The sequence below is a fragment of the Panthera pardus genome, unplaced genomic scaffold (assembly GCF_024362965.1).
Source record: "Panthera pardus isolate Hobbes unplaced genomic scaffold, ASM2436296v1 HiC_scaffold_7, whole genome shotgun sequence".
NCBI lineage: Eukaryota > Metazoa > Chordata > Mammalia > Carnivora > Felidae > Panthera > Panthera pardus.
The window spans coordinates 17,095,313-17,120,255 of NW_026527002.1; the positions used below are offsets into that span (position 1 = coordinate 17,095,313).

The window sequence follows — 24,943 nt, forward strand, 5'->3', positions numbered from 1 at the left end:
ACTCTTTTATCAGTCGTGAACTTGAGCTGTGAATAACAAACTTGTCTGTTGGAGCTTTTCCTTTCCCACACTCCCCAGTACGTAGCTCTGTCAACAGTTTTCTGCCTAGCTTGGATTCATTCCGTAGTCCATTGGTTTTATTCAGTCTTTCTAATACTTCACATCTTCTTGCCCCTTGGGCCTTTTATGGAATTCGCTGACAGAAATCACAACCCTGGATGAATCCACTTGTCATCTTCTGGGCTGCTAAACAGTGCTGAAGAAGGCTGCCCCACTGGGCATATTGGAAACACTATGAAGTTATAGTCATTAATCTCCTTTGTGCTTCATCGCTGCTTGGTAATGTTCCTGTGTTTCTCTAGCTGCTTCTCCTACTGTCTGTATTAATGATTTCAGACCTTCTCTCCAAATTTCCAGACTCCTTTTCTTCACTTTTAGCAGATGATCTTGCCTTCTATTTTATAGGGAAAGTAGAATCAGCAGAGTGGAACTAACTCAGCCTCGCTGTCAGATTTGAAGACCTGCACACTCCTGCTTGCTGTCATTTCCTTCTTTCTAATGTAGTGGACAAGGCCAGTTTGTACATCTGCACTGGATCCTGACTTCTTGCAGGGAACCCTGTGCATGCTATTTTTCTGCACAGATAACTGCTTGCTTTTGTTAGAGTGCATTCCAAGCAATAATGAGACATTATCAAATCTCTTGCTTCTTAAACTGAAAGCCCTCAACCATGCTGGCCTGCCAGGTAATAACTGTTTCCCTTCATAAAAGTTTCTGTGTTGATTTTTTTCTTTCCCAGCCTCTTCTCATTTCTCAATTTACCAAAAATAGCTACTAGAATTGCTAAAGCCCTCTATTCCTCAACTTGCCTTCTCAGCAGTATTTAAACTTCCAACACTCTTTCTTGTTCCATAGGCTTCTGCAAGAGCCCACAGTCATCTCATTCTGTATTTCCAGGCCCTCCTCCGTAATGTCCTGTGTAAGCCACTTTCTTCAACCTGATGGTTAAATGTTGTGGTTCCTTGTGGTTGGCCTAAGCCCCCTTTTCTTCTTCTGTGTTCTCTTTCTGGACAGTCTCAGTTGGCCCAGTGGCTTTGGTTATCTCTGTGTTTTCATCTCACATTTATAACTTCAGTCCAGACCTCTCTTCTTAACTCTGGACTCATAATACTTACATGTTCAGCGCCAGTCTTTGGATTTCTGGTTAATACCTTAAACACAGCATATTCAAAACTGCTGAACTCCTGCCATCTTCCTTTTGTGTGCCTCAGGTCAGAAATATGAGTCATTCTCTACTTCTCTCTCTTCCTTACTTCCATATTCAAACGATAGCCAGATCCTGTTGCATTTGCCTCCTAAATCTTTCCTATAGCTATACACTCTTCTACTTGACTGTGACTACACTTTTCCTACCTTTTTCAACTTTTTTTTTTTTAATTTTATTTTTAAGTAATCTTTCCATCCAGCTTGAGCCCCAAACCCACAACCCCGAGATCAAGAGTTGCACACTCCACCAACTGAGACAGGTACCCTTACCATTTTCAACTTTTTTTTGCCACAACAGTAGCTCTGTTTCCTTAATCTGGCCATGGCTTTCCAGTCCATTTCCCTATTACATTCAGGTCTTAAAAAAAACAAACCAGAAATCCCTTATATTTGTGACATTCCCGTATCTAAAATACCCTGATGGCTTTTCATAATCCTAGGATAAAACTCAGAATTCTTAATGTAATTCTTTAACCAGTATGATATGTCAGTTTACCTCTTAGGCTTCACCTTGTGTGACAGTCGCAATCCTTCCTTGTATTTTAAGTTTATTTATTTATTTTGAGAGAGAGCACGCACATGCATGCACGTACAAGCAGGGGAGGGACTGAGAGAGGAAGAGGGAGAATCCCAAGCAGGCTCTGTGCTGTCAGTTTAGAGCCCGATGTGGGGCTCAGACTCACGAATCATGAGATTATGTCCTGAGCTGAAACCAGGAGTCAGACACTTAGCCGACTGAATCACCCAGGTGCCCCTTGGCTCGTTTTCTTCATCAAACTAACCTCTTTGCCACATGAGGGCCTTCATATTCTGCCTGGAATGTTCTCCCCGTCATTTTTTATCTAATTTTTATCATCTTTCAGACTTCTGATCAAACATTACTTAGTCTCCAAGATGTCTTTTTAAACCCACCAAACTAGGTTGGATCCTACTTTATACACTTCTTTGTCATCTTGCAGGGAAAATAACTGGAATAAATACTGTGCCAACTTTTGATAATACTAACCCAGAATAGAATTTTTTTTTTTTTGTAAAATAGCTCATCCCTTTGATTTTACCCCTGCCCCACTGTGTAAAAAACTTTTTGCCTAACTTCTTTTTTACCTCAGCCATTCAGACAATAATTATAGTTCTTTGTAGCTATGTAGTACCTTATTCTTTTCATACCTCTTTTATTTCCATATTTTCCATTGGTCCTTAAAGCAACCTGTGAGGTATCTTTATTTTACCTATGAAGAAACTATGACTGTGAAGAGGATATAACTTAAGTTGGTCATTCCAAGTAACTGTCTTTCCTGTTTTGCTCTGGCAGTCTCTCCCCTATGCCATTTTGCCACATGAATAACATAAACATGTACCTAAAAAGAATTAGTGAGGGACAAAGTGGTAGTGGTTTGCCTTCATATAATTCTTCAGTGAGTACTTAATTATATTTTTCAACATTATAAAAAATATATGTATTTTCTTTAACATTCTAGCTTGAAATTCAGAATCATCCTTTTTTTGAATCACTCAGCTGGACTGATCTTGTACAAAAGAAGATTCCACCACCATTTAATCCTAATGTGGTAAGTATATATCCAAATCTTGCTTTCTGAAATAGTAAAATGGAATGAATAAATAAGTAAATAAATAAATAAATAAATAAATAAATAAATAGTGAAATGTAGAACTATATAGCTCATCATAACTTTGGCAATAGATCTCAAAATCTCATGTGAATGAAATTGAATCAGTACCTTAAATACTTTAAAAATCTGTTTCTCAGCATTTTCTAGTATACTGATAACTTCAAGATGACCAATAAGATTATAGCTACGTTGCATTGGTAAAAGTATCTCCTAGCACAGCAATTATGAAATGTTTCTTTGGAGCATGTATAAGAAAGGGATGAGTTCATTAGATTAAAAAAGATGCAAATTGGGGCACCTGGGTGGCTCAGTCTGTTAAAGCTCCAACTCTTGATTTTGGCTCAGGTCATAATCTTAGGGTCATGGGATTGAGCCCCACATCCACGTTCAGTGTGGAACCACCTTAAGATTCTCTCTCTGTCCCTTTGCTCCTCTCCCCTGACTCATGCTCTCTCTCTCTCTTAAAAAAAAAAAAAAAAAAAAAAAATTAAAAAAAAGCATACCTCTAGATTTAGAGAGGATTGTGCTTTAAATAAATTTTTTTTAATTTTAAGTAACATTAATGCATCTTTTTTCTACATTGATATAAAACTAGGCACAGGCAAACATTAATGGTAATGTAAATTGTCATATCCCTTTTTGGAAAATAAAATTTTCATGTTAGCTTGACTTGGTAAATCAGCTGATAGAAAAAATTTACATAAACATAATTTTTTTTAAAGCTGAAAGCTGCATTGAAGATTATGTTGGAAATTTGGGGAAATAAATATAGAACAATAGGGAATTTTTTAATCATCCATAGTAGACCAATAATGATATTACTAAACTATTGATAGCTATATATATAGGCATATATACTTTTATGATACTTTTATGCATCACAGTATGAAGTTTATTCCCCATACTGCCAGGTTACTGCCATTACTGTCCTCCTTATTATACATGATTTATAAATGAAGAAATAAAAGTCAGAGATGCCACATAGCTGATTTGAAAAGTAGCAGAGCAAGGATTCAAATCTGTGCCTTATTCCAAAGTCACTATTCTTTCTATGCTTTCTTGTGCTTGAGTGTCTAATTAAGTAAATGATAATAATAAATACAGAAATAAGGGTGCATCTGGGTGGCTCAGTAGGTTGAGCATCTGACTCTGGCTCATGTCATGATCTCCCATGAGTTTGAGGCCCACATCGGACTTGCTGCTGTCAGCGCAGAGCCTGCTTCGGATCCTCTATCCCCCTCTCTCTCTGCCCCTCCCCTGCTGTTTCCCTCCCTCCCACCTACCCCCCCCCCCAAATATTTTTTTAAATGAGCAGACACTTAGAAAATTCTTATAATGTTAAGTAAAAACATGGCAATTATGGGGTGCCTGGGTGGAATTCTTTCTTCCTCTCTCTTTGCCCCTACCCAACTTGTGCTCTCTCTCTCAAAATAAATAAACTTAAAAAAAAAAATGGCAGTTATAATTTTTGTGACTTACGATTATAGTAGTAAAAATAACACATAAGGACTGGAAGAGAATATAATATAAACCAAGATTAATTTGGGATTGCAGGGTCATGGGTGAACTTGTGTTTCTTTTATTTAAAGTTTTTTGGTGTTGTGAAATTCATGAAAGACTTTTTAGTAGATTAGTGCAGGATAAGGAAAATACTTTAGGAAAGTATTATTTAGTCTACTCAGATTTTGTTAAATGTTTGTTTCAGTGCATTGCTCATGGCTGGTAATATTTACTAGGTGTGATATTGTACACCTATTAACAGAACATTTATAGATTGCCTCATTTCATTTAGCTTATCCAGAAGTGACTGTTTCAGGAGTAAGGACAGACTCCATTAAGGACAGTTTCTGTCCCTAATTTCTAGAGTTTGCAGTAAGAACCTAGGGCCTTTAAGAATTATTTTATTTTTATTTTTACATTGAAAGTCTTACTGACTTTATTTATCTTCAAATAAATAGGTCATCAGGCACATTGAAGAGTTGAGTTAGGTACTCCTAAGCAATACTGGAAATGGAAACAATGTAGATTTCAGAGTTAGATACCTCAGTTGGGATTCCTGCTTTTTTATGACTAATTAAACTTTTTTAAAGCAAGATCCACAACCAAGAAGCCACAGGGGGGGAAATTTTAAATCTGGCCACATTAAATCTAGAAAGGTCTATATGAAAAAAAAAATGCAGACAACAAACTGGAGAAAATTTCTTTAACATATAAAGCATTCTTGTAAGTCAATGAGAAAAAAGACTAATTACCAATAGAAACATGAACAAAAGACACAAAATACACAGTTACAGAAGGATAAATACAGCTTTTAAATATATGAAAAGAGTTCAAACTCAGGTTACCATTTTTCACTTAACAGATTAACAAAGATCAGAAAGCTAGAGTATGATTAAGTAGATGTTCTCAATACTTGCATCCTTTTTTTTTTTTTTTAACATTGACAGCAATTCTTTGAAATAGTTCTGCTATTTTCCATATAATACAGATGAATTAACTTAGTCACAGAAATGGTTAATAGTTTGCCCAGAGTTCACAATTGAAGAACTAGGGGCACCTGGGTGGCTCAGTTGGTTAAGCCTCTGACTCTTGATTTTGGCTCAGGTAGGTCATGATATTTAGCCCCTCATCCAGCTCTGTGCAGAAGGCACAGAGCCTGCTTGGGATTCTCTCTCCCTCTCTCTCTTCCCCTTTCCCGCTTGTGCATGCACACACACACATGGTTGCTCACGCGCGCTCTCTCAAAATAAACATTTTTTAAAAATAAAATAAAGTTAAAGAACTAGAATTTGAGCTCAGGCTCTTTGAAGACAAAACCTCCCTAACTCTTAACATAAGCAATACAGTATTATCCCTGTTACTACTAGCCAACCCATAACGGCATTCACAAAATACCTATAAAATCAAGTAGAAGAATATTTGCCATCATTTACTGAACACCTTCTACATGTCAGATTCTGGGAATTTTATGTATTCACACATCAGATCCTCACAAAAACCTTAACAGGTGGGTGGTACTATTTTTACTTTACAGAAGCAGAAATGAGCTCACAGAGAGGTAGTTTATATAAAAAATTATAGCTAGCAAATTTCATAGCCAGAATTCAAACCTTAGTCTTATTCCAAGCCCATACTTCTTAGAATAACATGTAAGGATTTGACATTTTTTATATGTACCTAAATTCAGTTCCTTCTCTTCGGTGGGGGAATTTCTCATATTGAGGGATCTAGTATTCTGGGTTTCCCTTGTCTCTGCTCCACTGTTTGTAGTCCTACCTGCCAGACTATATCCTTAGCTTAGAATATCTTCTCTAGATCCTTGTCTTTTACCTCAGTTAGACTTGATGACTTGGACATGCTAAGGATTCCCGCCCCCTTGGCCCCTTAAAGCAGAGGTAACCTAGAGATTCAGGGATGAGCTCTAAGAGTGAGTCACCTGAATTTGTATCTCAACTTTTATCTGCAAATACATTGGAAGCGGAAAGTCCATTAGCTTGTATCAAATTTGTAAAGGAAGATTAAGAACCGCTGCCATCGAGCAGCTGCCATGCTTTACTTCCCAGGTTCTTGGCCACTTCAGGCCTCTAAAGCTAAGGTGTCACAGGCGAATGCTTAACGACCTCTGTAGCGCAAAGAGTGTTAACTTGCACGGTTTTATTTACAACGCCTTCATTCTTTAAGCAAAAGGCTTTACCTACCCAGAGTTCAGAAACTGACAGGCAAGCATTTTCCTGTAAGTTCAAGTGAAAAGTGCTGTCTTGAAAACCTACTTGGGCTCCTTTTCTAAACTTAGAGGTGGTGATGGGTAGAGAGAAAGGGATTCAGTTGGAGGGCCTGAGGTTCACATTGACTTAGGTAAGGACTCTGTTATGCTAGCCACCCTTGTCTCCCCACAGCTCCCAACAAAAAGAACTTTGTTAGGACAGATAACCTCACCTAAATAATAAACTCTGGAAAGGAAAAGCAGAAATTGCTTCGAAGAAGTGATGACGTAGGAAGACATCTAAACTTGCCAGGAATAAATATACAAATTCGTGAAGGGGTTTTAATGAAAGACTAAATTAATGAAAACAAAAGCTAAGATGAGGGGCACCTGGGTGGCTCAGTCGGTTAAGCATCCGACTTGAGCTCAGGTCATGATCTAGTGGTTTGTGAGATCCAACCCCATGTCGGGCTCTGTGCTGACAGCTCAGAGCCTGGAGCCTGCTTCGGATTCTGTGTCTCCCTCTCTCTCTCTGCCCCTTCGCCATTCACACTGTCTCTCTTTCTGTCTCTCTCAAAAATATTTTTTAAAAAAAGCTAAGAGGAATAATAATATGCTTTTGATGTTTTAGGCGGGACCAGATGATATCAGGAACTTTGATGCAGCATTTACAGAAGAAACAGTTCCGTATTCTGTGTGTGTGTCTTCTGACTATTCTATAGTGAATGCCAGTGTACTGGAGGCAGATGATGCATTTGTCGGTTTCTCTTATGCACCTCCTTCAGAAGATTTATTTTTGTGAACAGTTTGCCATCCAGAAACCATTGAGGCAAATACAAGCCTACAGATGAGACTGAAACTCCTGTTTGTGTGAATATATTCAAATCTGTTTAACTAGTGCCTCATTTTTACATGTAATGTTAAAAAATATGAAAAATGTATTTTCTGCTGTATGCAAGAAAATAGGGCATTTCAAAGAGCTAGGTTTTGGATTAAAATTTGTATTATTGTTTATTAAGCTTATTTTTAAACAAATTTTAAAAGCTATTGTTCTCAGCATTAACCTATTTTTAAAGAAAACTTTTTGCTAATGACTGTTTTTCCCCCTCAGTTTACACTAACATCTACCCAAGACAGACTATTTTGCAACAGCCTATTTCAGTTCAGTTAACATAAATTAATGCCTTTGTAACTCTCTACTTTGACCTTTGTTCTCAGATCAGAACTATGCAATTGGTATGTGGTTAAGAAGAAAACACATCTTTCCATGAGAAGTCGTTGGTTGACATAATCAGTTCTTGGTAGGATTAAAATGTAAAAGCATAGTTAACACATGGGCTGTGAGTTAACATTTGGAGTAAGTGTTCATTCTGCAGATCAAATTAAGAAATAACAAGGAGATCCTTTACTTTTGAAATACCAATTCAAATTTGCGAATTTTTTTTTTCTGTAAGAAAAGTAAAAGCTTAATAGTTAGAAGGTTTAAATATTCCCAAAGATCTGAAGGGTAATAAAATACTACTGGATTTTTTTTTAGGTGGTGCCAAAAATGAATGTCTCTGTGTCATGTATTTATATTACAAATACATTCTATTTATGTTCTTTCTGGTCTTTTGATGTTATTGTTAAGTAGGCCTAAATCTCAGTATTTGCTTTTGCAGACAGCTGTGTAAAACTGTTTTCTAATTGGTTAATAAGTGAAAAATATTGAGCTTTCTGGAGTTTTTACCTAATTGGGAATTAAAAAATAGAATAGCAAATTCTAGGTCAGTGTAAATATATATTTCGCTACAATGTAACAGGTTAAAAATAATTCCAGCAGATGCAATGACAGTATCTTACTTGTCTTAGGAAAAGTACAGGAAACTGGCCTTAAAATCATATTAAAAACCAACTAACTGTGGACTTGTCACTATGAAGAGAATACAGAAAAACTAAAAAGAGTGCTTGTCTTGGAATTCTGCTTCTTAGAGTAGAGATTTTTCAAGTCATGTAGGAAACATTGTGAAAGTTTCGAGACCAACTTTAAAAGCTTAAGGAACAAGCATTCTTTCCATGTATTTCCTCTTGAGAAAAAAATCACAGAAGCATTTCACACCAATACCCTTTGGCTTAAAAATGTTCATCAAAATGGAGTGGAGGAGTGTGCTTTTGTTAGATTAATAATATTTGCATCCAATACACTGAATCTTACTTTAGAGGTAAGACTTTAATAGGGACACTGTAAATATTTGGTTTATTTGGCACTACTGTACTGCTTTTACACAAAGCTCTTTGCTTATTATAAAGCAAAATAAAAACTGTAATCTCCTGTATGATTTATTTTTTACTCAGCCACTCCTTAATTAAACTGCCAAAAATTAAAGTGCAATATTGTATATTTTTAAGAACAAATTTAAAATATTATGCTGATGTTTATTGGATCACAAGAAATACAACTTTTACAGTAAAATAAAACTAGCAAAAAGATTAATAATCCTCTAATTCCTGTCATTATTTTAAATTAAATTGGTGATGGTTTATAAAAGTCATTACAAAAATGATTTGTATATGTGAGGAATAAAAGTATAAAACTTAAATATTTGGATACACATAAAAATTAGATTATATGGATTATCATAGGCTGACATATTTAATATTCAGGGAACAAAACCTCTTCCAAGTTTCAAGTTTATTTTTTCTTTCATAGCATGCTAAGTCTTTTAGAAAAGAAGTGTGTGCCCTTTGAATAGTTGAACCATTTCATGGCTATTACCAAAATAAACTCAGAGGTCTAAGTGAAGACTGCCTAACATTCTTCATGTTATCCATACCTCTTATTTTATTGCATATGGTACAGTGTAGAGCTTCCCAGCCATTGTTACATTATAGCACACACTGAAGATTACAAATTTTTGGCATACCTGAGGAGAGGTGCTAAATGATGCAGGTACTGGCAGCAGGTTCTCTGTTCAAGATTTTTAAATTCCAAAATAATTTCTGAACTTAAGATATTTACAGAGAGAGCCAACAAACACTGTTTGGATTTAATTTTAGCAATGGTGAACATTTAAAAGGTGGTTTAAATATTTGAAAGATTTATTGTAAAATTTTATCACTATAAAAACCATTACCAGTGTCTTTTAGCATACTTGTTAACTAGTAATTATCCATAGGCATAATATTACAAAACTTTACATATTTTATGAGTCATTCTTTTGTACATCATACACTATGTGAAAAACAGGAGTGAGAATTACAGGAACGTTTTTGGTGATGTTTGAATGACTTTTTTCAATAAAGTGTTTTGAAATTAATAACTTAATTCCTCATTTATGTAGTTTGGAAATTAGGTCTCTTTTAAAAATGGGATTTCCTGCCACTTACCTTTAAAGTCAGTGTTTACAATTCTGTGGATTTTTATAGATTATTCCATATCCCAAGGTCATTGTTCATTTATGTAGAACCCTAGAAATATGTAGACGAGTTTCAGGTGGCTTGAGTACTTTGAAATAATATGCCAACTTTTGTGTATAAATGAAATTGACTTGGGACAGGAAGTTGTGTTACATGGCTTTGTTCAGATGCCCAAAAGGATTCACTGCTGTAAAATGATTGGGCTTCTTCTCTGCCATTTTTGTTCTTCTTTACTCACCTACAATTAAGAGAAATTGCTCTTGGGGCACCTGAGAGGCTCAGTTGATGGAGCATCCGACTCTTGATTTCAGCTCAGGTCATGATCCCCAGGGTCGTGGGATCGAGCCCCACATTGGGCTCCACACTGGGTGTGTGTAGCCTACTTAAGATTCTCTCTCTCTCTAAAAATAAAAAGAATTAATTTTGTTGTTGTTTAAAGAAATTGCCTTCTAACTTCCCTGAAATCATTCCAATTGGGAATTTTTGTATCTTTAACATTTTTGGTGTCTTGCGAATATTGCATAATCATTCATTTGTAATCCTTTAAACATAGTCCTTAATTAACAGTTAAAAGGACCACTATGCAAAAATATTTTATTTTGCTATTCCCTTACATCATGCCCATTTTTATAGAGGTAATTGAGAAAGAAATATAGCTGTCTCAAAATGTACCTTTTAAATAATTTACCCAAAGTCAAGAGAGTATAGTTTAAAATCATATTACACAAAAAAAGCCTATGAGAAATATAAATTCAGAGTGACATTTATAGCAGTGAAGTAGCTAATCAAAGGATCCTACAAACAAAAGGTTAATTTTACATATACTGAAAATGATGAATCACTATATGAATCTTAGTAACGTAAAACAAAAATTGCATCACTTTACATAACCTTCTTACTGGAAGAACCAGACACGTTTGGTGATTTTACAAATCTTGTGCTCAAATGTAACATGGAAGTTTTTACTATAAATTCTCTTTTGCAGTAATATATCTCACAGATTTATCATTTTCTTCTAACATTTTTCAGCATTTTCATGTTATTAGGAAGCAGAGATTTGCACTTCAAATTTAGGTAAGTTTCTGTGGGAAATTTCACAATGAGTTGTCAATATTTAAGTGTTACTGTGTTAACTTATGGGATCCAGTAGGCGGTAAAACAGACTTACCCAAATAGTCTAATTTGATCTCAGTGTGTTAGACGTTTTCAGTTCTTTCCAGATAGTAGTTAATATAGCCTTGCTTTGTTGAATTTTTCTCTTATATGTCAATGATAGTAATAATAGAAAAATTACAACCTACTTTGCTAATGATACAGTGATGTTGAACATTAACACTTACCTTAGATAGCCCTAGCTATATGCCTCAATTGGGTGTCAAAAGCAAAGTTTTGTGTTTGTCAAAACTCATATGACTTGAATACTTAAAGACTTGTGTATTTTGCTTCATATAAATTACACCTCAGTGAAAAATATTCAAAATAAAAACAGTTATATATGATAAAAAGTAAAATATAAGTAATCCAAAATGCTACCATCTTAAGTATTTAAGCCATTGTACCACATTACATGTGAAAAAATTCAGGAATTTGCAGCCAAAGAAAAACTAAAGGCAAAGAGGTGAAAATAGCACAACCTGAGGCATGTAAGCATATAAGAATGCACAACAGGGACTTCCAGTTTCCCCTGTAAAGTGCTTAGAAGCTGCCAAGTGAAAAACTGAACAGACTGAATCATCAACTCTTCTTGGATACAGAAGAAGAGAGAGGACACAGGGCAAACTGCTACCCCTAACACTGGGGAGATGGGTGAATATAGAGAGTTGGAACTTACTGGAGCAGAGACTCAAACACTGCGGGAGCCAGTGCAGGAGTAAGAAAACCTGAACTAGATTTAACAAATTGCTGGAGGCTAAGTGTAGACCACTGAGAGTTCAAAAGTCCAGGGGGACCCAGTCTTAGGGATCCCTACAGTTTTGTGAAATTGACCACCTAGCTTCTCACAATAAACATTGGGGAAAAATTCTCTTGTGCTTCCAGCAGGAGGAGAAAAGGGACAATTTTCTGTCTTTTTTAAAGAATGCAAGCAAAGGAGGGCAAAGTGAGGGGGACAGAGGATCTGAAGCAGGCTCTGTGCTGACAGCAGTGAGTCCAATGTGGGGCTTGAACTCACAAACTGTGAGATGAAAACCTGAGCTGAAGTTGGACGCCCAACCAACTGAGCAACCCAGGTGCCCCAGGGACAATTTTCAAATATGCCAGGATATTCTGGTCTTCTCCTAACTTTAGGAAAAACTAGTTAATCAGAATGTCACCTCCAGGGGTTTTCTCAGAGTCTAACAGAGACTAATGTACCAGAAGGAAAGTACCAAACTTATAGTTGGTTCAACTCTTATGTGTAGGAGAAGGGACCCAAGTTCAGTCCACTCCACCCACTCTGTCCCACCTAATGAGGGAGAAAAAAATCTAAGAAAGACACTTGTTAAGTTTGTCCAGAGGCATGGGTTTACTAAAATAAGGACCTATCAAAAGGAGCATAGAACACTTCCCCTTCCACTATACCACATTGCCACATTTTAAAAGACCTATTTTTAGCACTTCCTTTTACCCACTACATCATATCTGGCTACCAAGAAAAATTACAAGGCATAGTAAAAGGCAAAAAGCAAAACAAAACAACAAAAAAACCCCACAAATTACAATTTGAACAGATACAGCATCAGAAACAGACATGGCAGGATGTTGGAATTATCAGACCATGAGTTTTAAAAAATTATGTTTAATATGTTTAGGGCCCAAATGGATAAAGCAAGAATAGATGGGTTATGTAAGCAAAGAGAAGGAAATCATAAGACTAAAGAGAAATGCTGGAGATTTAAACAACAAAAACTGACAAATGAGAAATACCTTTCATGAGCTTATTAGTATACTGGACATGGCTGAGGAAAGAATCTCTGAGCTTGAGGTTATTTCAGTAAAAATCTCCAAAGCTGAAAAGCAAAGAGAACAAAGACTGAAGAAAACAGAACCATATCTAGGGACAGTGGGACAACTACAAAAGGTTTGTAATGTACATGTATAGAAATACCAGAGGGACAAGAAAGAGAAAGAAAGAAAAAATATTTGAAGTTATGACAGAATTTTCCCAAATTAATATTAGACACCAAACCATGGATTGAAGAAGCTCAGGATTACCAAGTAAGATAAATACCAAAAAATTATACTGAGGCATGTCATTTTCAAACTTCAGAAAATCAAAGATAATGAAAACAACCTGAAAGAAACTGGAGGAAAAACATTATAGAGGAACAAAGATAAGAATTACACCTGACTTGTGCCTAGGTGGCTCAGTTAAGTGTCCAACTCTTGATTTCAGCTCAGGTCATGATCTCACAATTTGTAGGATCAAGCCCAAAGTCAGTCTGTGCGTTGACAATGCAGAGCCTGCTTGTGATTCTCTCTCCCTCTCTCTCTGACCTTCACCCCTCCCCCTCTCTCAAAATAAATAAACATTTAAGGGAAAAAAAGAATTACACCTGATTTGTCATCAGAAATCCTGCAAGCAAGAAGAATGGAGTGAAAGTGCTGAGAGAGGGGCACCTGCCAGGCTCAGTCAGTGGAGCATGCAACTTTTGATCTGTGGGCTGTGAGTTTGAGCCCCACATTGGGTGTAGATATTACTTAAAAGTAAAATCTTTTGGGGGCACCTGGGTGTGTCAGTCGTTTAAGTGTCCAACTCTTGATTTCAGCTCAGGTCATAATCTCACAGTTCATGGGATCAAGCTCCGCATTGGACTCTGTGCTAGCAGCACGAAACCTGCTTCAGATCCTCTGTCTCCCTCTCTCTCTCTCTCTGCCCCTCCCCTGCTCATTCTCTGTCAAAAATAAACAAACTTTAAAAAATAAAAAAATTTTTAAAAGATGGGGGTGCCTGGGTGGCTCAGTCAGTTGAGCATCCAACTTCAGCTCAGGTCATGATCTCGTGGTTCATGAGTTTGAGCCCCACACTGAGCTCACTGCTGTCAGAGCCTGCTTTGGATTCTCTGTCTCCCCTTCTTTCTTTGCCCCTCCCCCGCTTGCTCTCTCTCTCTCTCTTTCAAACATAAATGTTTTTAGGAGGAGCCAAGATGGTGGAACAGCACGAAGTTTTTTGTGTGTCTCGCGTCCATGAATTACAGCCAGACCAATACTAAACCATCCTGCACACCTAGAAAACTGATCTGAGGATTAACACAACAATCTGCACAACCTGAAGCACAGAATTCAGCAGGTATGCGGTGTGGAGAGGTGAACTTGGGGAGAGAGAACCTGTGGAGGGCAGGGAGCCGCTTTTGCCTGAGGAGAGAGGATGGAGATGGGGGTGGGGGTAGAATATGGGAAAAGCACCCCTCCCCAAAAGCAGCTGGAGAGAAAGTGGAAAATTGAAAATAGCCACAGGGACTGAAAAAGGGAGAAACAAAAAGGGAGAGGGTTTAAATTCCATTAAGACTGTAAACGGGGAGCACAGAGAGTCTGCAACTCCAGAGCTCGATACCTGATGGTGGTCTGGTGGGAAGGGTGAATCCCCAGGAGTAGAGTGGGGACAGTGAGGTTCTCAGGCCACACGGGGAGAAGCAGTTCCACTGCTGGAAAGACATTTGGTAGAGGCTGTGAGGCCACCTGGGCCCAGCAGACCCCAGAGAAAAGTCACATTTGCTGGTGCTGGAACAAGGTCGTTGGGGGCGAAGGCTGGTGCCAGATGTGTGTTGTGATTCTCCATAATCCCTGAGGCACTGCTGCTACACTGTCTCGTGAACTTTTTCTAGGGCAGGCTGGTACCTGGCCACAGTTTCTGGGCATCGGCAGCAGCACGGTCCCACAAGCATTCCTGGGTGTGAATGACACCCAGCCATTGCTCTGTGAGACCCTCCACAGAGGACTGGAATGGATCAAAGCCGCAGTCCCTCAGGAGTGGGGGGGGGGGGGGCACTGGGAAGGCAGCCACATCTGAGACAAAACTCAGGAGGGAGGTGCTGCCTGGGGCTTGGTCACTGACAGTGTGGAAGCAGGGAGTGGACAGAAGCCAAAAATGAAGGACAGGTGTGTGATTGTTGATGGGGAGAACAGAGTTCTGAAACTAGAGACTGGGTAGCTGGGTGATACCATTTTCACTGCTCCTGCTCATGCACATGTGCACCTACAAGCGCCACAACAATCCACCCCAGGAGGCTAGCAGAGCCATCTAGTGGAGAACAGAGCCATTACACTAAGCCCCACCCAACTGGGCCAACCTTGCTCTTCAAGAACACAAGTCTCACCACCTGTTTAGTTTATGGGCTATAAAGTACTTCATAGTTTGACTCCTAGGGGAAAATGAAGTAATTTCAGTCGTATTTCAGTCTGTTAGCTGGTCCAACTATTCAATTTTCTTTTTTTTTTTTTTCAATTTTTATTAAAAATATTTTTCTTTAATTCTTTTCTACTATATTTTTTCTACTGTATATTTTTCTACTATATTTTGTGTAATTTTTTTCAAATTCTATTTTACTTCCATCATTTAATTTTAGTCTACTTCAGTGTATTCATTTTTTCAAGTTTTCAAACGATTTCCTTTTTTTTTTTCTTTTTCCCCTTTTTTTCTCTAATCTATCAAGCCACTTTCAACACCCAGACCAAAACACACCTAGGAACTAGCACCATTTATTTTATTTATTTTGTGTGCGTGTGTTTTTTATTTTTTAATTTTAATATTTTTAAACTTTTAATATTTTTAAATTGTAATTTTTTCTACCTCATTAATTCCCTTTCTCCCTTCAAAATGATGAAATGAAGGAATTCACTCCAAAAGAAAGAGCAGGAAGAAACGACAGCCAGGTACTTAACCAACACAGATACAAGCAAGATGTCTGAACCAGAATTTAGAATCATGATAATAAGAATACTAGCTGGAGTCAAAATTAGATTAGACTCCTTTCTGTGGAGATAAAAGAAGTAAAAGCTAGTCAGGATAAAATAAAAAGTGCTATAACTGAGCTGCAATCTTGAATGGATGCCGTGGCAGCAAGGATGGATGAGGCAGAACAGAGAAACAGTGATATAGAAGACAAACTTATGGAGAATAATGAAGTGGAAAAAAAGAGGGAGATTAAGGCAAAAGAGCACGATTTAAGAATTAGAGAAATCAATGACTCATTAAAAAGGAACAACCTCAGAATCATAGGGGTCCCAGAAGAGGAAGAGAGAGAAATTGGGGTAGAAAGGATATGTAAGCAAATCATAGTGGGAAACTTTCCTAACCTGGGGAAAGACAGACATCAAAATCCAGGAAGCACAGAGGATCCTCATTAGATGCAACAAAAACCGACCATCAACAAAGTGTATCATCGTCAAATTCACAAAATACTCAGGCAAGGAGAGAATCATGAAAGCAGCAAGGGAAAAAAAGTTCTTAACCTACAAGGGAAGAGAGATCAGGTTTGCAGCAGACCTATCCACAGAAACTTGGCAGGCCAGAAAGGAGTGGCAGGATATATTCAATGTGCTGAATCAGGAAAATATGCAGCCAAGAATTCTTTATACAGCAAGGCTGTCATTCAAAATAGAAGGAGAGATACAAAGTATCCCAGACAAAAATTAAGGGAGTTTGTGACCACTAAACCAGCCCTGCAAGAAATTTTAAGGGGGACTCTCTGAGAGGTGAAAAGATGAAAAAATAAATAAATAAATACCAAAAGTAACAAAGACTAAAAAGGACCAGAGAACACCACCAGAAACTCCAACTCTACAAGCAACATACTTGCAATAAATTCATATCTTTCAATACTCACTCTAAACATCAATGGACTCAACGCTCCAATCAAAAGACATAGGGTAACAGAATGGATAAGAAAACAAGATCCATCTATGTGCTGTTTACAAGAGACCCACTTTAGACCTAAAGACACCTTCAGATTGAAAGTAAGGGGATGGAGAACCATCTATCATACTAATGGTCAACAAAAGAAAACCGGAGTAGCCATATTTATATCAGACAATCTAGACTTTAAAATAAAGACTGTATCAAGAGATGCAGAAAGGCATTACATCATAATCAAGGGGTTTATCCACCAAGAAAACCTAACAATTGTAAACATTTATGTGCCAAAAGTGGAAGTACCCAAATATATAAATCAATTAATCACAAATATAAAGAAATTCATCGGTAGTAATACCATAATAGTAGGAGACTTCAACACACCACTCACAGCAATGGACAGATCATCTAATCAAAAAATCAATAAGGAAACAATGGTTTTGAATGACACACTGGTCCAGATGGACTTAACAGATATATTCAGAACATTTCATCCTAAAGCAGCAGAATATACATTCTTCTCCAGTGAACATGGAACGTTCTCCAGAATAGACCACATACTGGGACACAAATCAGCCATCAGCAAGTACAAAAAGATCGAGATCATACCGTGCATATTTTCAGACCACAACACTATGAAACTAGAAATCAACCACAAGAAAAAATTTGGAAAGGTAACAAATACTTGGAGACTAAAGAACATCCTACTAAAGAATAAATGGGCTAACCAAGAAGTTAAAGAGGAAATTAAAAAGTATATGGAAGCCAATGAAAATGATAACACCACAACGCAAAACCTCTGGGACGCAGCAAAGGTAGTCATAAGAGGAAAGTATATAGCAATCCAGGCCTTCCTAAAGAAAGAAGAAAGATCTCAGATATACATCCTAACCTTACACCTTAAAGAGCAGGAAAAAGAGCAGCAAATAAAACCCCAAACTAGCAGAAGACAGGAAATAATAAAGATGAGAGCAGAAATTAATGCTATCGAAACAGATCAATGAAACCAGAAGCTGGTTCTTTGAAATAATTAACAAAATTGATAAAACACTAGCCAGTTGATGGAAAAAAAGAGGAAAGGACCCAAATACATAAAATCAAGAGTGAAAGAGGAGAGATCACAACCAACAGAAGAAATAAAAACAATAATAAGACAATATTATGAACAATTATATGCCAATAAAATGGGCAATCTGGAAGAAATGGACAAATTCCTAGAGACATATACACTACCAAAACTGAAACAGGCAGAAATAGATTTGAATGGACCCATAACCAGTAAAGAAATCGAATTAGTAACCAAAAATCTGCCAAAAAACAAGAGTCCAGGACCAGATGGCTTTCCAGGGGAATTCTACCAAACATTCAAGGAAGAGTTAACACCTATTCTCTTGAAGCTGTTCTAAAAAAGAGAAATGGAAGGAAAAGTTCTAGACTCTTTCTATGAAGCCAGCATTACCTTGATTCAAAAACCAGACAGAGACCCCACTAAAAAGGAGAATTATAGACCAATTTCCCTGATGAACATGGATGCAAAAATCCTCAACAAGATATTAGCCAACCGGATCCAACAATACATTATAAAAATTATTCACCACGACCAAGTGGGATTTATACCTGGGATGCAGGGCTGGTTCGATATCTGCAAAACAATTAATGTGATTCATCACATCAATAAAAGAAAGGACAAGAACCATATAATCCTCTCAATAAATGCAGAGAAAGCATTTGACAAAATACAGCATCCTTTCTTGATAAAAACCCTCAAGAAAATAGGGATAGAAGGAGCATACCTTGAGATCATAAAAGCCATATATGAACGACCCAGCGCCAATATCATCCTCAATGGGGAAAAACTGAGAGCTCTCCCCCTAAGGTCAGGAACAAGACAGGGATGTCCACTCTCGCCACTGCTACTCAACGGTATTGGAAGTCTTAGCCCCTGCAATCAGACAACACAAAGAAATAAAAGGCATCCAAATCGGCCAGGAGGAGGTCAAACTTTCACTCTTCACAGATGACATGATATTCTACATGGAAAACCCAAAAGATTCCACCAAAAAACTGCTAGAACTGATTCATGAATTCAGCAAAGTTGCAGGATATAAAGTCAATGCACAGAAATCTGTTGCATTCTTATTCACCAACAATGAAGCAACAGAAAGAGAAATCAAAGAATCGATCTCATTTACAATTCCACATAAAATACCTAGGAATAAATCTAACCAAAGAGGTGAAAAATCTATACACTGAAAACTATAGAAAGCTTATGAAAGAAATTGAAGAAGACACAAAAAAATGGAAAAAGATTCCATGCTCCTGGATAGGAAGAACAAATATTGTTAAAATGTCGATACTACCCAAGGCAATCTACATATTCAATGCAATCCCTATCAAAATAACAGCAGCCTTCTTCACAGAGCTAGAACAAATAATCCTAAAATTTGTATGGAATCAGAAAAGACCCCGAATAGCCAAAGCAATCTTGAAAAAGAAAACCAAAGCAGGAGGCATCACAATCCTGGACTTCAAGCTGTATTACAAAGCTGTAATCATTAAGACAGTATGGTATTGGCACAAGAACAGACACTCAGATCAATGGAACAGAGTAGAGAGCTCAGAAATGGACCACAATCCTGAGAAACTTAACAGAAACCCATGGAGGAGGGGAAGGAAAAAAAAAAAAAAAAGAGGTTAGATTGGGAGAGAGCCAAAGCATAAGAGACTCTTAAAAACTGAGAACAAACTGAGGGTTGATGGGGGGTGGGAGGGAGGGGAGGGTGGGTGATGGGTATTGAGGAGGGCACCTTTTGGGATGAGCACTGGGTGTTGTATGGAAACCAATTTGACAATAAATTTTCATATATTGAATAAATAAATAAATAAATAAATAAATAAATAAATAAATAAGAAATGGACCCACAAACGTGTGGCCAACTAATCTTTGACAAAGCAGAAAAGAATGGCCAATGGAATAAAGACAGTCTCTTCAGCAAGTGGTGCTGGGAAAATTGGACAGCGACATGCAGAAAAATGAACCTGGACCACTTTCTTACACCATACACACAAAAAAAACCTCAAAATGGATGAAAGACATAAATGTAAGATAAGACAGGAAGCCATCAAAATCCTTGAGGAGAAAGCAGGCAAAAACCTCTTTGATCTTGGCCACAGCAACTTCTTACTCAACACGTCTCCAGAGGCAAGGGAAACAAGAGAAAAAATGAACTATTGGGACCTCATCAAAATAAAAAGCTTCTGCATAGCAAAGGAAACAATCAGCAAAACTAAAAGGCAACCGACAGAATGGGAGAAGATATTTGCAAGCGACATATCAGATAAAGGGTTAGTATACAAAATCTATAAAGAACTTCTCAAACTCAACACCCAAAAAACAAATAATCCAGTGAAGAAATGGGCAAAAGACATAGACACTTCTCCAAAGAAGACATCCAGATGGCCAACTGACACATGAAAAAATGCTCAACATCACTCATCCTCAGGGAAATACAAATCAAACCACAATGAGATACCACCTGACATCTGTCAGAATGGCTAACATTAACAACTCAGGCAACAACAGATGTAGGCGAGGATGTGGAGAAAGAGGATCTCTTCTGTATTGCTGGTAGGAATGCAAACTGGTGCAACCCCTCTGGAAAACCGTATGGAGGTTCCTCAGGAAATTAAAACTAGAACTACCCTATGACCCAGAAATTGCAGTACTAGGTATTTAGTCAAGGGATACAGATGTACTGTTTCAAAGGGACATTTGCACCCCAATGTTTATAGCAGTGCTATCAACAATAGCCAAAGTATGGAAAGAGCTCAAATGTCCATTGATGGATGAATGGATAAAGAAGATGTGGTATATATATATATATATATATATATATATATATATATATATATACACACACACACACACACACACACACACAGGAGTATTACTCGGCAATCAAAAAGAATGAAATCTTGCCATTTGCAACTACATGGAGGGAACTGGAGGGTATTATGCTAAGTGAAATTAGTCAGAGAAAGACAAAAATCATGTGACTTCACCCATGTGAGGACTTTAAGAGACAAAACAAGTGAACATAAGGGAAGGAAAACAAAAATAATATAAAAACAGGAAGGGGAATAAAACATAAGAGACTCTTAAATATGTAGAACAAACAGGGGGTTATGGAGGGGTTGTGGGAAGGGGGATGGGCTAAATGGATAAGGGGCATAAGGAATCTTCTCCTGAAATCATTGTTGAACTATATGCTACCTAATTTGGATGTAAATTTAAAAAGATATACTTATAAAATTAAAAAAAAAAAACACAGAAGAGACAGAGAATAAACATCCGGGTTTTGATTGAAAAAAAAAACATTTAAAATTTTTTTTTAAAAGTTAAAAAAAGTGCTGAGAAAAAAAAAGAAACAACGCTACCAGCCTAGAATTCTGTACCCTATCAAATTATCCTTCAAAAGTGAAGTAGAAATGAAGACTTTCTTAGACAAAAATTGAGGTAATTTTTTTCCCATAGACCTGCTTTGCAAGTAATGTTGAAAGAAGTTCTTTAGAGCAAAAGAGAGTAACATAGGTTAGAAATTCAGATTTACATAAAGAAAGAAATAGCATTGGGGCACCTGGGTGACTCAACCAGTTGAGCATCTGATTCCAGTTCAGGTCATGAGCTCATGGTTCTTGAGTTTAAGCCCCACACTGGGATCACTGCTGCCAGCAGGAAGAGCCTGGTTCCGGTCCTCTGTCCCTCGCTCTGTGCCCCTCCCCACTTGCACCCTCTCAAAGATAAATAAAACATTAAAAAAAAAAAAAAAAGGAATAGCTTCACAGAAAGAATAAAAGAATGTGAAATAAAACTTTTATTTTTATTCTTTTTTTTTTAATGTTTATTTTTGAGAGAGAGAGTGACACAGAGCACAAGCAGGGGAGTGGCAGAGAAAGAGAGAGAGACACAGAATCCAAAGCAGGCTCCAGGCTTCAAGCTGTCAGCACATAGCCCCACTCAGACCCCAACCCATGCACTGCGAGATCATGACTGAGTGAAATCAGAAGCTCAACCAAGTGAACCACCCAGGTGCCTAATTCTTATTCTTAATTGATCTAACAGATAACAGTTTGTTCAAAATAATAGCAACAATGTATTTGATAATATGCATATGTATATATTATATACATATGCTTATTTATGCCTTTAGATAAGTAAAATGAATGACGTCAATGATACAAGAGACAGAAGGGAAGAAGTCAGATTATTTTGTTATTATAAGATACTCATACTGAGGTACTTCACTGTACTGTGAAGCAGTACAGTGTTATTTAAACATGAATTTGGATTAGTTGTAAATGAGTATTGCAAACTCTAGGGCAATCAGTATAAAAAGAGGGGAAAAAAGAAGTATAGCTGGTATGCTAAAAAAAATGGAATCAGTTAAAATCACAAAAGGCAGAAAAAGAATAGAAAACAAAAATAAGAACAAGGAAAAGGCAACGAATAGAAAATAGTAACAAATATGGTTAAGTATTAATCCAATATATCAATAATCACTTTAAACATAAATGGCCTAAATGCACAGATTGTCAGAGTAGATTAAAAAAAAACAAACTAGATTCAACTATATGTTGTCTATAAGGAGTTTACTTTAAATATAAAGACACATACAACCAATTAAAAGTAAATGGATGGAGAAAACTACACCATGCTAACACTAACCAAAAGAAAGCAGGAGTAACTATATATTAACTTCAGACACAGCAGATTTCAAAGTAAAGACATTTATCAGGGATAAAGAAGGGAATTACATAATGATAAAGGAGTCAATTCTCCAGTATGACATAACAGTCTTTAATGTAAATGTTCCTAACAAAAGAGTGTCACATTACATTAGGCAAAAACTGATAGAACTGCAAGGAGAGACAGATGAATCCACTATCATAGTTGGAGATTTCAACACCCCTTTCTCAGAAATGGACAGATCCAGCAGGCAGGAAATCAGTGAGAACATAGTTGAACTCAAAAACACCATCAATCCACTGGATGCAATTGACATCTATAGACTATTTCATCCAACAACAGTAGAATACATTCTTCTCCAGCTCACAGGAAGCATTCACCCATATAGACCAAATTCCGGGCCATAAAACACACCTTGCCAAATTTATAAGTATAGAAATCATACAATGTCTGCTCTAAAACCACAAGTAAACTAAAAATTAAAAACATAACCAAAATAGATGGAGATTAAACAACACACTTATAAATAACACATGAATCAAAGAAGAAATTTCAAGAGAAACTTTAAAATATTTTGAACTAAATGAAAATGAAAACACAACTTACTGAAATGTGTGGGATATAATGAAGACAGTGCTTAAAGGAAAATTTATAGCATTGGATACATATATTAGAAAAGAAGAAAGATCCAAAATCAATAATCTAAGTTTCTACCTGAGGAAACAATGGAAAGAAGCACGTAAGCAGAAGAAAAGAAATAATAAAAATGACAGCAGAAATCAATGAAATTGAAAACAGGAAATCAACAGAGAAAATCAATAAAACCAGAAGCTGATTCTGTGAAGAAAACCAATAAAGTTGATAAGCCTCTAATCAGGCTAACTAAGAAAAGGAAAGAGGGATGCCTGGGTAGCTCAATCAGTTGAGTGTCCCTTGATTTCTGCTTAGGTTGTGATCCAGTGTCATGGAATTGAGCCCCATATTAGGCTCAGTGCTCAGCACAGAGCCTGCTTGGGATTCTCAGTCTCTCTCTCCCTGTGCCCCTCATCCCCACTCACATGTTCTCTCTCTCTAAAAATAAATAAATAAATAAATAAATAATTTGTGATGTTCAGTTATATTCTATAATAATAAAGTGTAAGTATTTACAGCAATGTAACAATGAGAAGCAATGAAATTTTGGGGCACCTGGGTGAATCAGTCGGTTGAGTGTCCTACTTTGGCTCGGTCATGATTTCTGGGTCTGTGAGTTTGAGCCCCGTGTCAGGCTCTGTGCTGACAGCTCAGAACCTAGAGCCTGCTTGGGATTCTGTGTCTCCCTCTCTCTCTGACCCTCCCCCACTCATATTCTGTCTCTCTCTTTCTCAAGAATGAATAAACGTTAAAAAAATCAAAAAGAAGCAATGAAATTTTGACTTTTGATATAATCATTTTCAGAGAGTTTGCAACGTGCAGTAATGCACTGAATACTTAAGATTTTAAATGCTATTCTTATGTTTAATATATTTTAAATATTGTATTAAATATGTAAAAACCTATTAGGTTTTCCTGGACTTGGTTGATATAAAACTCCATTATTACTTTGTTATGGAAATGAATTGTTTTGGTTAACTGATTAACCAAGACCTTAATATATATATATGAGTACCTTTTTGTGAATTGATTCTATCTTAAAATATAACGCCATCACCAGAACTTTCCATCTAAAATAGTATCCATAACCACAGAATTGTTGTACAAAAGTTTTAACATCATTTGCTGTTACAAGTTGATTTAGGCTCCAGCAAAGCATTTTTATCACCTCAACACTAACAAAGATTATATTCCCCCAGAAAAACAAACTCTGAGGTGTTTTATCAACCCTAGTAAATATTGAAAAGAATGGCTTCAATTACTTTTATTCCACCACCTAGGTCCTCTTCAAACCATGGAATACATGAGGACAGGTAACTGTACCAAGTAATGTTGCAGGATTTTATTCCTCAATACCCAGAATTCGTTGTCTCGCCGATTCAAAGAATGAAGAAGTGGACACAAAATGAGAAGCAGGCAAAAGTTTATTCAAGTATAAGATTAGAAAGTAAGAATAGTAGGAAAGCTCTCTTTACAGAGAGGGGACATTCAAAAATGAATGCCCAAGGACTATAGGCAAGGGTCGTTGTTTTATAAGGTTGTGGTCAGCCCTCCTGTTCCTCTTCCCTTCCCCCTTGTTCCTTGTTGCCCTCTACCCTTATTGGCTGTATAACTCTAGGTGCTGGGTTGTCCATTTCTGATTGGCTCATTTCCATTGTATGAGGGGTGGTGTATGGCCAAACTGTTCCTTGTGGGTCATAGGTTTTATGGTCTACTTATTTTTAGTCCTGTCTTTTGTC

General features: G+C 37.0%; 1 protein-coding gene across 4 annotated transcripts in view; it reads left to right on the forward strand.

Moving 5' to 3' along the window:
* The window catches only part of SGK3 (serum/glucocorticoid regulated kinase family member 3), a 140,269-nt gene extending 130,365 nt beyond the window's left edge, over positions 1–9,904 (forward strand). For all 4 annotated transcript variants that reach the window (XM_053896605.1, XM_053896604.1, XM_019453199.2 and 1 more), the window contains 2 exons: positions 2,745–2,834; positions 7,232–9,904. In XM_053896605.1, the coding sequence (XP_053752580.1) occupies positions 2,745–2,834; positions 7,232–7,402 (261 nt within the window). In that variant the 3' untranslated portion in view covers positions 7,403–9,904. The remainder of the gene's footprint in view (positions 1–2,744; positions 2,835–7,231) is intronic.
* The last annotated feature ends 15,039 nt before the right edge of the window (positions 9,905–24,943 follow it).